General features: G+C 40.3%; 2 protein-coding genes across 8 annotated transcripts in view; one reads left to right on the top strand and one right to left on the bottom strand.

Moving 5' to 3' along the window:
* Positions 1-15,569, top strand: part of wdr17 (WD repeat domain 17) — a 155,503-nt gene extending 139,934 nt beyond the window's left edge. For 6 of the 7 annotated variants that reach the window (XM_063049472.1, XM_063049469.1, XM_063049468.1 and 3 more), the window contains 2 exons: positions 4,476-4,656; positions 7,842-15,569. In XM_063049472.1, the coding sequence (XP_062905542.1) occupies positions 4,476-4,656; positions 7,842-7,961 (301 nt within the window). In that variant the 3' untranslated portion in view covers positions 7,962-15,569. The remainder of the gene's footprint in view (positions 1-4,475; positions 4,657-7,841) is intronic. The other variant, XM_063049467.1, reaches the window with a different exon arrangement.
* Positions 1-16,330, bottom strand: part of spata4 (spermatogenesis associated 4) — a 56,852-nt gene that overhangs the window by 8,157 nt on the left and 32,365 nt on the right. Inside the window, exon 8 of the mRNA XM_063049474.1 lies at positions 4,982-5,119. The gene's annotated coding sequence lies outside the window, so the exon portion shown is untranslated. The remainder of the gene's footprint in view (positions 1-4,981; positions 5,120-16,330) is intronic.

The following is a 16,330-nucleotide window of genomic DNA, read 5'->3' as shown; positions in this document are numbered from 1 at the left end:
GGTGACCAAAACTGAGCAGAATACTGCAAGTGCAACACTCACTAACATCCTGTACACCAGTGTCCTTACCCAGACGGACAATGTCAAAATCTAGTACACTCAGTACACTGGACTCCTGAAACAGACCCTCCATTCCAGATCTGTCACTATAAAAGTTTACCAGGCAGAAAGAGGGGAGGATACCAGGATGTCCTCAACTCCCCTATGGGAAAAACAAATCCAACATCCCTACTGGCTGTTGGGAATACTTACCCTTGACAACTCAAAGATTTATATAACCATATAACAATTACAGCACGGAAACAGGCTGTCTCGGTCCTTCTAGTCTGTGCCGAACTCTTATTCTCACCTAGCCCCACTGACCTGCACTCAGCCCATAACCCTCCATTCCTTTCCTGTCCATATATCTATCCAATTTAACTTTAAATGACAACATCGAACCTGCCTCAACCACTTCTGCTGGAAGCTCATTCCACACAGCTACCACTCTCTGAGTAAAGAAGTTCCCCCTCATGTTACCCCTAAACTTTTGCCCTTTAACTCTCAACTCATGTCCTCTTGTTTGAATCTCCCCCACTCTCAATGGAAAAAGCCTATCCACGTCAACTCTATCTATCCCCCTCATAATTTTAAATACCTCTATCAAGTCCCCCCTCAACCTTCTACGCTCCAAAGAATAAAGACCCAACTTGTTCAACCTTTCTCTGTAACTTAGGAGATGAAACCCTGGCAACATTCTAGTAAATCTCCTCTGTACTCTCTGAATTTTATTGACATCTTTCCTGTAATTCGATGACCAAAACTGTACACAATACTCCAAATTTGGCCTTACCAATGCCTTATACAATTTCAACATTACATCCCAACTCCTATACTCAATGCTCTGATTTATAAAGGCCAGCATGCCAAATGCTTTCTTCACCACCCTATCCACATGAGATTCCACCTTTAGGGAACTATGCACCATTATTCCTAGGTCCCTCTGTTCTACTGCATTCTTCAATGCCCTACCATTTACCATGTATGTCTTATTTTGATTAGTCCTACCAAAATGTAGCACCTCACATTTATCAACATTAAACTCCATCTGCCATCTTTCAGCCCACTCTTCTAAGTGGTCTAAAGCTCTCTGCAAGCTTTGAAAACCTACTTCATTATTGACAACTCCACCTATCTTAGTATCATCTGCATACTTACTAATCCAATTTACCACCCCATCATCCAGATCATTTATGTATATGACAAACAACACTGGACCCAGTACAGATCCCTGAGGCACACCACTAGACACCGTCCTCCAATCTGACAAACGGTTATCCACCACTACTCTCAGGCGTCTCCCATCCAGCCACTGCTGAATCCATTTTACTACTTCGATATTAATACCTAACAATTGAACCTTCCTAACTAACCTTCTGTGTGGAACCTTGTCAAAGGCCTTACTGAAGTCCATATAGACAACATCCACAGCTTTACCCTTGTCAACTTCCCTAGTAACCTCATCAAAAAATTCAATAAGATTTGTCAAACATGACCTTCCACACACAAATCCATGTTGACGGTTCTTAATCAGACCCTGTCTATCCAGATAATTATATATACCATCTCTAGGAATACTTTCCATCAATTTACCCACTACTGACGTCAAACTCACAGGCCAATAATTGCTAGGTTTACTCTTAGAACCCTTTTTAAACAATGGAACAACATGAGCAATACACCAATCCTCTGGCACCATCCCCGTTTCTAATGACATTTGAAATATTTCTGTTAGAGCCCCTGCTATTTCCATACTAACTTCCCTCAAGGTCCTAGGGAATATCCTGTCCGGACCCGAAGACTTATCCACTTTTATATTCCTCAAAAGCGCCAGTACTTCCTCTTCTTTAATCATCATACTTTCCATAACTACCCTTCTTGTTTCTCTTACCTTACACAATTCAATATCCTTCTCCTTAGTGAATACCGAAGAAAAGAAATTGTTCAAAATCTCCCCCATCTCTTTTGGCTCCGCACGTAGCCATCCACTCTGATTCTCTAAGGGACCAATTTTTCCCTCATTATCCTTTTGCTATTAATATAACTGTAGAAACCCTTTGGATTTATTTTCTCCTTACTTGCCAAAGCAGCCTCATCTCTTTTAGCTTTTCTAATTTCTTTCTTAAGATTCTTTTTACTGCCTTTATATTCCTCGAGCACCTCATTTACTCCAAGCTGCCTATATTTATTGTAGATCCCTCTCTTTTTCCGAACCAAGTTTCCAATATCCCTTGAAAACCATGGCTCTCTCAAACTTTTAACCTTCCCTTTCAACCTAACAGGAACATAAAGATCCTGTACCCTCAAAATTTCACCTTTAAATGACCTCCATTCTCTATTACATCCTTTCCATGAAACAAATTGTCTCAATCCACTCCTTCTAAATCCTGACGAAGGGTCTCAGCCCGAAACATCGACTGTACCTCTTCCTAGAGATGCTGCCCGGCCTGCTGCGTTCACCAGCAACTTTGATGTGTGTTGCTTGAATTTCCAGCACCTGCAGATTCCCTCGTGTTTGCCCTTCTAAATCCTTTCGCATCTCCTCAAAGTTAGCCTTTCTTCAATCAAAAATCTCAACCCTGGGTCCAGTCCTATCCTTCTCCATAATTATATTTATTTTACTTTTTATTTAGAGATACAGCGTGATAACAGGCCCTTCCAGCCCAATGAGTCAGTGTCACCTAATTACACGTGATCAATTAACCAAGTAACCCGCACATCTTTTAGAACATGGGAGGAAACCGGAGCATCTGGAGGATACCCTCACAGTCATGGGGAGAACATACAAACTCCTTTCAGACAGTGCTGGAATTGAACCTGTGTCACTGAGGCTAACTCTGCTCTCCTGTGCATTGAGCATTGTGAGTCACGTGCACAAGGAAGCCTAATGTGAAAACTGGAAGAAGTGTATCCTGCCTCACAAGTCACCTCCCCCCCCCCTCCTTCAACCACACCATCAGGCATGTCCTACCACATCAATGGTTGCGTTTGCAAGTGCCACACTGACCCTATCAGTCAGTTCCAAACCCACAGAGCCAGAATGAAAGCAGGTCCCACTCGATCCTCAGGGAGTGCCTTGGAAGGCATTACCTTTGCAAATTCCAGAGTGCTAGGCACCATAGCTTCTGTTTGATGTGAGATGTCGAGAGCTGAGGGGAGACCTGATAGTTGTGCATAAAATCATGAGAGTCATAGACAGGGTAGATGGTCAGAATCTTTTTCCCAGGGTAGAAATGTCTAGTACTAAACAACATTTATAGTGATAGAAGAAAAGTTTAAAAAAAAAGGTGAGTGGGGCATTTTTTTACATAGGAAGTGGTAGATCCAGATGTAGCGGTGGAAGCAGATGCAATATTGTATTTAAGAATCTTTGAGAAAGACTCAGTACATGCAGGGAATGGAGGAATATGGATCATGTACAGGCAACAAGGATTTAGCTAGCTTTGGGATTGTGTTCAGCACATACATCATGAGCTGAGGGGCTTGTTCATGTGCTGTACTGTTAATTCTTACTATTACTATGTTCTATTAATAACCTGAGTTGATTATACATCTATAAATCATTGTTTCAAACTGCAATTCTTCAGAATACACATGTATTAATTATGAACAACACACACAAAATTACTGGAGGAACCCAGCAGGCCAGGCAGCATCTATGGAAAAGAGTAAACAGTCGACAATTCAGTACAAGATCCTTCATCATGAAGGATCTCGGCCTGAAACGTCAACTGTACTCTTTTCCATAGATGCTGCCTGGTTAAAGAACACTGAGGCTGTCTACAAGAAGGGTCAGAGCCATCTCTATTTCCTGAGGAGACTGAGGTCCTTTAATATCTGCCGGACGATGCTGAGGATGTTCTACGAGTCTGTGGTGGCCAGTGCGATCATGTTTGCTGTTGTGTGCTGAGGCAGCAGGCTGAGAGTAGCAGACAGCAACAGAATCAACAAACTCATTCGTAAGGCCAGTGATGCTGTGGGGATGGAACTGGACTCTCTGACAGTGGTGTCTGAAAAGAGGATGCTGTCCAAGTTGCATGCCATCTTGTACAATGTCTCCTATCCACTACATAATGTACTGGTTGGGCACAGGAGTACATTCAGCCAGAGACTCATTCCACCGAGATGCAGCACAGAGCGTCATAGGAAGTCATTCCTGCCTGTGGCCATCAGACTTTACAACTCCTCCCTTGGAGGGTCAGACACCCTGAGCCAATAGGCTGGTTCTGGACTTATTTCCTGGCATAAATTACATATAACTATTTAATTATTTATGGTTTTATTATTATTTAATTATTTATGGTGCAACTGTAACGAAAACCAATTTCCCCCGGGATCAATAAAGTATGACTATGACTATGTTGTTTGGATTTCCTGTGTCTGTAGAGTCGCTCATGTTTGGTATTAATTATGAGCTGGTTTTTAAATTGTGCCAGGTTTGAGGACTTACCGTACACCCCTCCTTCTGAACTCCAAAGAGAGGCGTACAGCATTTTACTAAATAGGATTAAAGAGGAACCCATCAAAGGACTTATCGGCCCTGATTATGTCACAGGTTCTAATCTTCCTAGCCACTCAGATGTCCACATCTCCTGCCTCACGGGTTTACGGATACAGGTATGAAAATAATTTTTTTTTAAATTTTGGGTCATTAAAATTAGTTTGCTTAGAGGTGATTGATGCAAGAGTCAGATAGCAGTGGAACAGTGTCCTTGAGTCTGTGCATCCTGACTTTCAAGCTCCTGTATTTTCTCCCAGATTGTAGAAGAGAGAAAAAGTAATAGCCAGAAGAGGAGGTTTAATTACTTTAGGCCAGGGGTTTCCAACCTGGTGTCCACAGACCCCTTGCTTAATGGTATTGGGTCCGTGCCATAAAAAAGTTTGGGAATCCCTGATTTAGAAAAAAGAATTTCAGAGAGATTTCAGAGAATCCCTTACTCACTCTTCCTTCAGTTAGTCCTGACGAAGGGTCTCGGCCTGAAACGTCGACTGCGCCTCTTCCTATAGATGCTGCTTGGCCTGCTGCGTTCACCAGCAACTTTGATGTATGTTGCTTGAATTTCCAGCATCTGCAGAATTCCTGTTGTTCAGAGAAATGTGTTGTTAATAGAGAGATGGCAAGGAAACTGTGTAGCAAAATAATCTCATTTAGAATTTACAATAATAACAGGGTTGTCATGGTGGGAGATTTTAATTTCCCAAATATCAATTGGCATCTCCCTAGCGCGAGGGGTTTAGATGGGGTGGAGTTTGTTAGGTGTGCTCAGGAAGGTTTCTTCATGCGATATGTAGACAAGCCTATAAGAGGAGAGGCTGTACTTCATCTGGTATTGGGAAATGAACCTGGTCAGGTGTCAGATCTGATCACAATTCTATCTCCTTTACCATAGCATTGGAGAGGGATAGGAACAGAAAAGTGAGGAAAGCATTTAATTGGAGTAAGGCTATTGGGCAGGAACTTGGAATCATAAATTGGGAACAGATGTTCTCAGGAAAATGTATGGAAGAAATGTGGCAAATGTTCAGGGGATATTTGTGTGGAGTTCTGCATAGGTACGTTCCAATGAGATGGAAAGGATGGTAGGGTACCGGAACTGTTGTGTACAAAGGCTGTTGTAAATCTAGTCAAGAAGAAAATAAAAGCTTACGAAAGCTTCAAAAAACTAGGTAATGATGGAGATCCAAAAGATTATAAGGCTAGCAGGAAGAATGAAATTAGGAGAGCCAGAAGGGGCCATGAGGAGGCCTTGGCGGGCAGGATTAAGGAAAACGCCGAGGCATTCTACAAGTATGTGAAGAGCAAGAGGATAAGACGTGAAAGAATAGGACCAATCAAGTGTGACAGTGGAAAAATGTGTATGCAACCAGAGGAGATAGCAGAGGTATTTAATGAATACTTTGCTTCTGTATTCACTAAGGAAAAGGATCTTGGCGATTGTAGGGATGACTTGCAGTGGACTGAAAAGCTTGAGCATGTAGATATTAAGAAAGAGGATGTGCTGGAGCTTTTGGAAAGCATCAAGTTGGATAAGTCACCAGGCTACTGTGGGAGGCAAGGGAGGAGATTGCTGAGCCTCTGGCGATGGTCTTTGCGTCATCAATGGGGATGGGAGAGGTTCCAGAGGATTGGAGGGTTGTGGATGTTGTTCCGTTATTCAAGAAAGGGAGCAGAGATAGCCCAGGAAATTATATACCAATGAGTTTTCCTTCAGTGGTTGATAAGTTGATGGAGAAGATCCTGAGAGGCAGGATTAATGAACATTTGGAGAGGCATAATATGATTAGGAATTGTCAGCATGGCTTTGTCAAAGGCAGGTTGTGCCTTATGAGCCTGATTGAATTTTTTGAGGATGTGACTAAACACATTGATGAAGGTAGAGCAGTAGATGTAGTGTATATAGATTTCATCAAGGCATTTGGTAAGGTACCCCATGCAAGGCTTATTGAAAAAGTAAGGAGGCATGGGATCCAAGGGGATGTTGCTTTGTGGATCGAGAATTGGCTTGCCCACAGAACGCAAAGAGTGGTTGTAGATGGGTCATAATCTGCATGGAGGTCGGTGCCCAGTGGTGTGCCTCAGGGATCTGTTCTGGGGCCCCTTCTCTTCATGATAAATGACCTGGATGAGGAAGTGAAAGGATGGGTTAGTAAATTTGCTGATGACACAAAGGTTGAGGGTGTTGTGGACAGTGTGGAGGGCTGTCAGAGGTTACAGCGGGATATTGATAGGATGCAAAACAGGGCTGAGAAGTGGCAGATGGAGTTCAACACAGATAAGCATGAGGTGGTTCATTTTGTAGGTCAAATATGACGGCAGAATATAGTATTAATGGTAAGACTCTTGGTAGTGTGGAGGATCAGAGGGATCATGAGGTCCGAGTCCATAGGATACTCAAAGCTGCTGCACAGGTTGACTGTGGTTAAGAATGCATACAGTGCATTGGCCTTCATCAGTCGTGGGATTGAGTTTAGGAGCTGAGAGGTAATGTTGCAGCTATATAGGATCCTGGTCAGACCCCACTTGGAGTACTGTGCTCAGTTCTGGTCGCCTCACTACAGGAAGGATGTGGAAATCACAAAAAGGGTGCAGAAGAGATTTACAAGGATGTTGCCTGGTTTGGAGAGCATGCCTTACAAGAATAGGTTGAGTGAACTTGGCCTTTTCTCCTTTGAGCGACGGAGGATGAGAGGTGACCTGATAAGGGTGTATAAGATGATGAGAGGCATTGATCGTGTAGATAGTCAGAGGTTTTTTCCCAGGGCTGAAATGGCTAGCACAAGAGAACACAGTTTGAAGGTGTTTGGAAGTAGGTACAGAGGAGATTTCAGGGGTAAGTTTTTTACACAGAGTGTTGAGTGCGTGGAATGGGCTGCCCGCAATGGTGGTGGAGGCGGATATGATAAGGTTTTTTAAGAGACTCCTGGATAGATGCATAGAGCTTAGAAAAATAGAGGGCTATGGGTAACCCTAGGTAATTTCTAAGGTAGGGACATGATCGGCACAGCTTTGTGGGCCGAAGGGCCTATATTGTCCTGTAGGTTTTCTATGTTTCTATGTTTCTACTTAAGGGGAGAAAAGCTCTTTGAGTGGTTTTTGCATAGAGCTGGATAGGCCATAGGGAAACAAAAGTGTTGTTTGATTGAGTTTCTACTGATTTATATGTAGTTAAAATAACATGTAGTGGTCAAATCATGAGGTAAACTATCCCCTAAATAGGCTTTTATGTAAGGTGTCAGTCTACATATGTATGTAGAGTCAAGGTACCTATCTTTTAATTGTGTTCCTTTTTTTCCTCTTCCAGGGGCCGGTGTATTTCCTCGAGGATGGAAAATCAGCAATCTCGCTTAATGATGCACTAATGTGGGCAAAAGTCAACCCTTTCTCTCCCTTAGGAACAGGAATACGTCTCAATCCATTCTGATTGGAAATGTAAAGAAATTACATTTTTGGTACTTTTATATCATTGGCTACTGTTAGGTTAGTAGTGTACTAACCTTGCTGGATAAAAGACAGGAGTATGGCATCATGCAGTAGCCAAGTCTATTTTATAACATGTAAGTTGCAATAGTCCAAGGAAATGTCAGATTTTCCAAAGATCTTTTTGATCTTTTGAGATATAAATTTCCTGATTCAGTATGTTCTGCTTGATGCCAGGAAAATCATTTCTCTGGGAAACTTAAATGGACAGAAATTGTGGTTACCATGCTAATTAGAAATTCGACCATGCTGTTCAGATTTAGTAATTTTAAATATCTCCTCATGCTCACACATATTAACATTTCTACACCTGCCCCAGGGAGCGTTCCAGTAATGAGCACATTTACAAATAATTTAACAGCCAACTAAATAAACCAAAAATGCATGATGATTACAGCCACAAAGCTCTTGAAGTAAATCAAGAAAATGCTAAACCTGCAGTGCTGATATTCAATAGATCAGTAGTTCAATCGGTCATTAGCTGACAATATACGGATGCTCCATGTAGCTATGAAGATTCTGTTAACGATTCAAACTAAAAGTGGAAAATCTATTTAAATTCTGTGAAGCAGATTTTAAATGCTTATTAGCATGTGCTGCCGAGCACAGTACATATACTTCAAAATAGAAATATCTTATAATGATGGACATTTAAAAAATATTAACACTGTAAATGCTGTTAGGTCATTGTAGTTATAGAATTGCCTGAATCGATCAGTGCAATGCATTCTTATTTTAAAACACAAAGATCAGCCCATTGCCAAATACCTCTTTAATCTTTAAGTTTACATCCATAGATTTATTTTTTTAAATAACTACAAAGTGCAGTTTCAGTGCTACTGGCTGCCTTTTGGTAAACGTACAGTAATTTTGCAATTGCAAGAAGACCAGAACCGACTGTGTTTCCTGGTATGATTTCGTTGTCCTTCATTTAAGAGTCTGGGAAATACATTGTGGAAGTTGTGCCTTAATATGGGTCAGATACATCCAGATCCTTCTTAAAATCATCAATTTAATTTTGCATGTGATCATCCCTGCACTTCTGTGGAAAACTTATTGATTACAAGCCCACAGCAGAGAATGCCTAGTTAATTGCAGGAAGTGTAATAGTATTTGTTTTTAAAGGAGTGATTCCACACAAGAGTTACAGACGCTCAATTCAGAATCAGGTTAATTATCTGATACATGTTGTGAAATTTGTGGCAGCAATGTAGTGCAGTGCATAAAAATTACTATAAAAATTAGTGCAACAAGAGACCAAAAAGTGAGGTAGTGTTCATTGGTTCATTATCTGTTCAGAAATCTGATGATGGAGTATAAGAAACTGTTCCTAAAACATTGAATGTGTGTCTCAGGTTTCTGAACCTCTTCTCTGATGGTTGCAAAGAGAAGAGGGCATGTCCTGGATGGTGAGGGTCCTTCATGATACCACCTTCTTCATGCATCACCTATTGAAGATGTCCTTGATGACGGGGAGGCTATTGCTATGAAACAAATGGATGGAAAATTACAATTCTCTGCAGCTGTTGGCAGGATTACATTTAATTGAAATGACCTGACTAGTCACTGGGGCTCACTCCTATGCTTTTGGCAATCAGTGTCACATTCCTAATATGAACTGAGAGCAGTTAGGTGAGAAAATGGAAGGCAGTGATGATCTCAATTCAAGCCAACATTATTGACACATGGAAGAAGGGCAACATAGAGAACAGGAATCTGGAAGATAGAGTCCATGTCATCTTTCTTCATTTTGAGTTGATCCAAATTCTCGCTAATATCTTTGTCTTTACCTGACCTGGGGAGGGCTTTACCAAACTAGATAGCACAATCTCCTTGCAATGACAAAAGTTGAGTTTGGGTGTTCTGTTACAGGATTAACATTCAGGATCATGTCCCACATTTTGAATATCATCTAAGTTGTGCATTATATTTCTTTGTTGAATTTTCCAGCAGCAGTCACACTAAGCTGGATGTTGGAATGTGCACATCAATGTCAAGGCCAGTGTTTAACAGTTCGGTAATTTCCCTCCAAACACTGCAGCTCTTCTAATGAAGATATGTTCGCAGAGTTGTTGCATGAAGAGTTCTAGGACTTAGAGCAAGCAGCAATGACAGAGAGGTGATGCCAGGATGGAGTGTTACTTGTATGGGAACTCCAGGGTGTGAGTTGCCATTGTTGCTTGAGGTTTATCTTTGAGAAAAACTAGGGAAGTAACTGCAGTGCATTTTGTAGATAGCACACACTGCCGTTACCAATAGTGATGTCTTAAGCTTTATCCTGGATGATCAGTGTTTGCTTCTTGAGGGTTGTTGGAACTAAACTCATCCAGAAAATTTGAGAGATTATTCAATCACCTGTGGCTTTTTGAAGATGAAGTAGCTTTGGGAGGTGTCAGGAGGTAAGTCACTAACTGCAAGATACCCAGCCTGTGATATATTCTTGTGCCACTGTTCTGGTTGACATTCGGGTCAACGGTAAATGTTAATAGTGGGGGACAAAAGGTTGGTGGGTGCCACTGAATGTCAAGAATGGGCGGTTAGACTGTCTACGCTGTTGAAGTACATCATCGCCTGGAGAGTGGCATGAAAAGTACGGTAGTGTCATGGTTAGCACAATGTTATCACAGTCTCAAGGGCCAGAAGTTCCTACTCCACGCTGTATTGCTAAATAAATAAATAAAATTACTTCCACTTGTCCAGGTGTAAGTAAACTATGTAAAATTGAAGTAAAGAGCTTAGAGCTTGAAAGTGGAAGGAAATTTCAGCCTTTCAATAGAAGCAAAGGTAGAAATTGTACAAATTCCAGCAGCACATCTCTTATCTCCCTGATGCCAGAGAATTGAAGGATTACTAATGCTACTACTTAACAAATGGGGAAGGAACAGGAAGAAAAAATAGAGCCTAATTAGTTCAGATTTGGTGCTTAGCAAACTATCAGTTCCAATGACCAGGATAAACCTTTGGTGCCAAAGGCAAAGATTAAACAGGATCTGTCAACACGGATTTGCTAAAAGGTTAAGGCTAACTAACCAGACTGAATTTTGTGAGGAAGGTCAATGAGGGAAGTGCATTTGATAGTTTATATGAATCTTAGCAAGGCTTTTCAGTAGATTTTATAAGCCAGGCTAGTCAAAAATAGTCATGCACATGGAATCCAAAGCAGCCAAGTAGATCTGCAAGTGATACAGTACACTGAGTTATCGTAAACACTTGCAATTTTTTTGTGATAATATTCATTATCTTTTTTAAAAATCTGATCTGTCTTAATCTATCTCCAGATAAGTTTTTTCTCTCACTCTTTTCTCCTGCCAGCTCTGCTTTGAAAACTGTGAACCACTCTCCCTCATTTCTGAGGAAAGGTAGCTGACGCAAAATGTTGACTGGTTTCTCTTTCCACATATGGGGCTTGACTTGCAGAGTTCATCCAGCACTTTTATTTTTAAGCATTTCAGATTCCAGCATCTGCAATTTTGCTTATTTCATCTTTGTGAACCCTCTCTGCACCCTGACCAGTGCGATCACATTTTTCCTGTAAGATAATGAGATCAGAAGTGTGTGGAGAAAATGTACCAAAGTAAGCAACACACACAAAACGATGGAGGAACCCATCAGGTCTCAGCATTATGCTGACTGTTTATTTCCCTGCATAGATGGTGCCAGATTTGCTGAGTTCTTTTGTGTGTGTTGCTCAAGGTTTCCAACATCTGCAACAACTCTTGTGCAGCAGGGTAAGGCTGTATACAAATATATATGCTCACACAACTACCAGAACTGTACAGAATATTTGTTAAATCATAGGTTGAATACTACATGCAGGTTTCACATTATTGGAAAAACATGATTGCACCAGAACGGATGAAGAGAAACTTTACAAAGATATTTAGAAGGCATAGGGTAGTGGTTGAAAGGATTTATTCTCACTGGATATCTGTGATTAGTGGTGTTTCACAGGGACCTGTAATGGAAGCATTGTAGTTTGTGATGTATATAAATGAAATGCATGAAGATGTAGCTTGGGTGGGTTAGTATGTTTGTAGATGATACAAAGATTGATGGTGTTGTGTATAGTGGAGATGCTGGCAAAGAATACAGTGGGAAATAGATCAGATATGGGTGGAAAATGGCAGATGGAGTTTAACCTGGCCAAATGTGAAGTGTTACACCTTGGTAGGTCAAATGTAAAGAGACAGTACACTGTAAAGGGCCAGACCCTGAACAGTACTGATAAGCAAAGGGATCTTGGGAGTCTAAGTTCATAGCTTCCTGAAAGTGGCTATACAGGTTGGTAAGGTGGTTGAGAAGGTATATAGCATCATTGTCTTTATCAGTCAAGGTACTGAGTTCATTGGCTTTGTATCTGTACTCGGCACAATGACAATAAAGTTGAATCTAATCTAATCTAATCAAAGTCAGGAAGTTATGTTGTAACTTTAGTTCGGCTGCAGCTGGAGTATTGCACCCAGTTCTGGTCGCCTCATTGTAGGAAGGATGTTGAGCCTTTGGAGAGGATGCAGAAGAGGTTTACCAGGATGCTGCCTGAATTAGAGGGCATGTGCTATAACACAAGGTTGGACAAATTTGGGTTATTTTCTTTGGAGCAGCGGAGGCTGAGGAGAGATTTGACACAAGTTTATAAGATGGTGAGAGGCATAGACAGAGTAGATGGACAATACCTTCATTCTTGGGGTTGAAATGTCTAAAACCACAGAGCATGAATTTAAGTGAGGAGGTAATTTCCAAAAGAGATATGAGGGAAAGTTTTTCCAAACAGAAAGTGGTGAATGCCTGGAATGCACTGACTGGGGAGGAGGTAGGATAGCAGAGGCAGATACATTAGAGACTTTAAAGAAATGTTCACATAGGAACATGAATGTGAGGAAAATGGGAGGATATGGATATTGTGTAGGCAGAAGAGATTAATGTAGTTAGCCATTTGATTACTAATTTAATTGGTTCGGCACAAGATTGTGGGCTGAAGAGCCAGTTCCTATTCTGTAATGTTACTGGAATGGGAACATTTTAGCAATGCAAAGAATGGTTATATACGATAGTTTCATAGGAAACAATAAGGCTAATGTGCAACATTATGAAGATCCTTAAAAGACAAGAAGAGCTTATTATCTTATGCAAATAATTCAAAGAGAGTCAAGGATTTAAAGAAATTAGTAGAAGAATTAGGGGGAGACAAGGAAATTAATTTTTAACCTGAGATATGATGAGATAAGTTCCTTTTTCAAAGATGTTCTAGTATATGACCATATGATGGAAGTTTATCAATGAAGCAGCTCAAAAGGATTTGCTGTAGGTCACTGTTTTGAGGAGGTGCTATGGAACTATCCTTGGGTGAAATGATTGACTTTCATTAGCTATGTGATCTTTGTGTGTAATACTCCAACCAGTGAAGCCGATTCACTTCAGTTTTTCCAGACATTTTTGATATTAAACTTGGTTAAGTGCTTTACTGCCAAGGGTAGTCTGTGTACTACTCTGTAATCCACTCTGTACAGTGGCCTATAGAAGAGTGGTTCTGGAGGAACCCAGACAGGGCACTGATGGAGAGGATGTTTATGAGGTACCACTTAGTAATGTTGTCGATAATATCCTCTAGCAGTTTATTAATGGTTCAGAGAATATTTACTGAGTGGACATAGGCAAAAATGGATTTGTCCATTGCATTGTGGACTGGACAATCCTCAGCGATCTTCCATATTTATGCTGGATGTTAATTTGGAACGGGAATATCAAGAATACTACAGAGGATGGAAATCGAAGTAAAAATAGAATATTCTGGAAAATCTCAACAGGCTAGGCAGCATCTGTGGAAAGATAAAGAGTTAATATTTCAGGTCTGAGATTCTTCAACAGACCTGAAAAAGAGGGAAGAAACACGTTAATTTTCAGTTGCAGGGAACGTAGGGAAGGGATGAGTAGAACAGAGGGAAGATCTCTACCTGAGTGGGACCAAATGAGTTAAGATGGCAATGAGAAAAAGATTATCCTTTTTCCTGCCTTGCGAGTTGCTAAGAGCTGTGAGATCTGCTTAGCAGGCTAGGCTACACTAACGGAGAGAAGCAACAAAATTACAGACATATGAATTAGAGAAGTGGCCATTCTGATGCAAGAAGAAGGAGTGAGTTACTTGAAGTTAGGGAATTCAGTATTAAGTCTGGAAAGCTACAATGTGACCATTTGTAGGATGAAGCGTTGTTAGTCAAGTTTTTATTGGACCTTGTTTTTACTTCACATTTCTAGCATCTGTATTTTTTTCCACAAACAAGAGAAATTCTGCAGTTGCTGGAATTTCAAGCAGCACACACTTTTGTGCTGGCGAATCTCAGCAGGCCTGAGAGTAAACAGTTGATGTTTCAGGCCAAGACCCTTCATTGGGACTGGAGAAAAAAGATGAGAAGTCAGAGTTTCTCCAGCATTTTGTGTGTGTTGTCTGGATTCTTTTGTTTGCCGGCAAATAACACTGTAATCATGATTTAATTAACACCTGTTGAAAACAGCTGGATAAAGGCAATCGGTACTGAAAATCTGAAATAAAGACTGAGTGTAAGAAAAGCTCAGTAGGTCAGAAAACATTCAAAGAGAAAGAAAATTAATTAACTTTTCCATTCATGAATCTTTCATAGATTACAACAAAAATGTATTACCCTGAAACATAATCGTGTTTTAATCCCTATGGATTTAACTAACCTACAGAGTCTCTACCACAATTGTATGTAGGAATATCACTGTATACATGTGAAGTAAATGAAGGTGCTGATGTTCACCAAGTGTGTCAAACTTATGATTGCAAGAGAGTCAACTTTTAAATATTAAATGTGTTTCTTCTGAAGACTGTACTACAGATGGATTACCACTGCCCACGATACCAGAAATTGTTCAGGGTTTTGTGAAGTACTACATGAAGGGATGAATGCCACTTTTTCATCTTGTTTTATTTTGGCAGGGTTATTCTAGTACAGAACCAATAGTATTTTTATCCAAGGGCACATTCTAGTCTTATTTCTCGGTAAGAGTGGGGATTCTAGTGTTAAGCATTATTCTGATTAAAAAAAAGAAATTTGGAAGTGTTTATTTTGATGTTGCAAGTAACCTGCCTCAATTTAGTTTGTTTAATTATGTACTAATGATTATTAGTTGACTTATCTCCTGAAAACATTCTCTCAAAAGATTTAATATAGATTTGAGAGGAGAATCTCTCAACAGATCTGCATGCATGCAGAGACCTGTGTTGATAAGAGCATTGGGAATGTAGTGAAATCATGTTGCAAGTATCTTTATCCCTTTGAAACGTGCATACATAATGTTAAAATGTCATTGCATTGTTAATGTGATCTTTCAGGATTATGTATTACTTCAGATTATGTAAAATTACACCAAATTGTTCGAATCAGTCCTAGTGTGAGTGATTGTTTCCTGAATATAATAGTCTTCGTATTAATGTGATATTGTATGACCATTTCTATTTTTGTCGCTGTTTCATTTAATAATTGGGAACTGCATTTTGTTTGGGCTAAGTTATTAATAAACTCATTTAAAAACACCACAGCCAGTTCATTAATTAAAATCAACTCCATCACCAGCAACGATTTTTTATATCTTAAAAGTAAATGGTATGATGAAAGACTACAGTGAAAAAATGAGCACTGATAGAATCTGGACATCTTGGCATCTGTTTATCTTATTCTATGCAGATCATGCATAACAATATAACCTGGGTTAAATCGCTCTATCAAGTCCAGGTGAACTTATCCCTATCATGAAAATAAACTTGCTACTTCCATGTATTATTCACCTTTGCACAACTGACAATTTTCGGCATCAGATGCACACTCAATTTCACCAATTTTTGGTCAACATCATTGGAATATGTAACACCATGAAGCTCCAATCTCTGACCGATATTGAGTAGTCACAGTGCACCATAAAACACATTGTACAACTTCGATCCCTATTTAAAAGGACAGTAGAAACATAGAAAACATAGAAAACCTACAGCACAATACAGGCCCTTTGGCTCACAAAGTTGTGCCGACATGTCCCTACCTTAGAGATTATTAGGCTTACCCATAGTCCTCTATTTTTCTAAGCTCCATGTACCTATCCAAAAGTCTCTTAAAAGACCCTGTCATATCTGCCTCCACCACCGTTGCTGGCAGCCCATTCCACACACTCACCACTGTCTGCGTAAAAAAGAAAACTGACCCCTGACAACTCCTCTATACCTACTCCCAAGCACCTTAAAACTGTGCCCTCTTGTGGCAGCCATTTCAGCCCTGGGAAAAAGCCTCTGACTATCTACAC

The sequence above is a fragment of the Mobula hypostoma genome, chromosome 5 (assembly GCF_963921235.1).
Source record: "Mobula hypostoma chromosome 5, sMobHyp1.1, whole genome shotgun sequence".
NCBI lineage: Eukaryota > Metazoa > Chordata > Chondrichthyes > Myliobatiformes > Myliobatidae > Mobula > Mobula hypostoma.
Note: the sequence above shows the minus strand (reverse complement) of the source record. Positions and strands in the feature narration are given on the sequence as shown.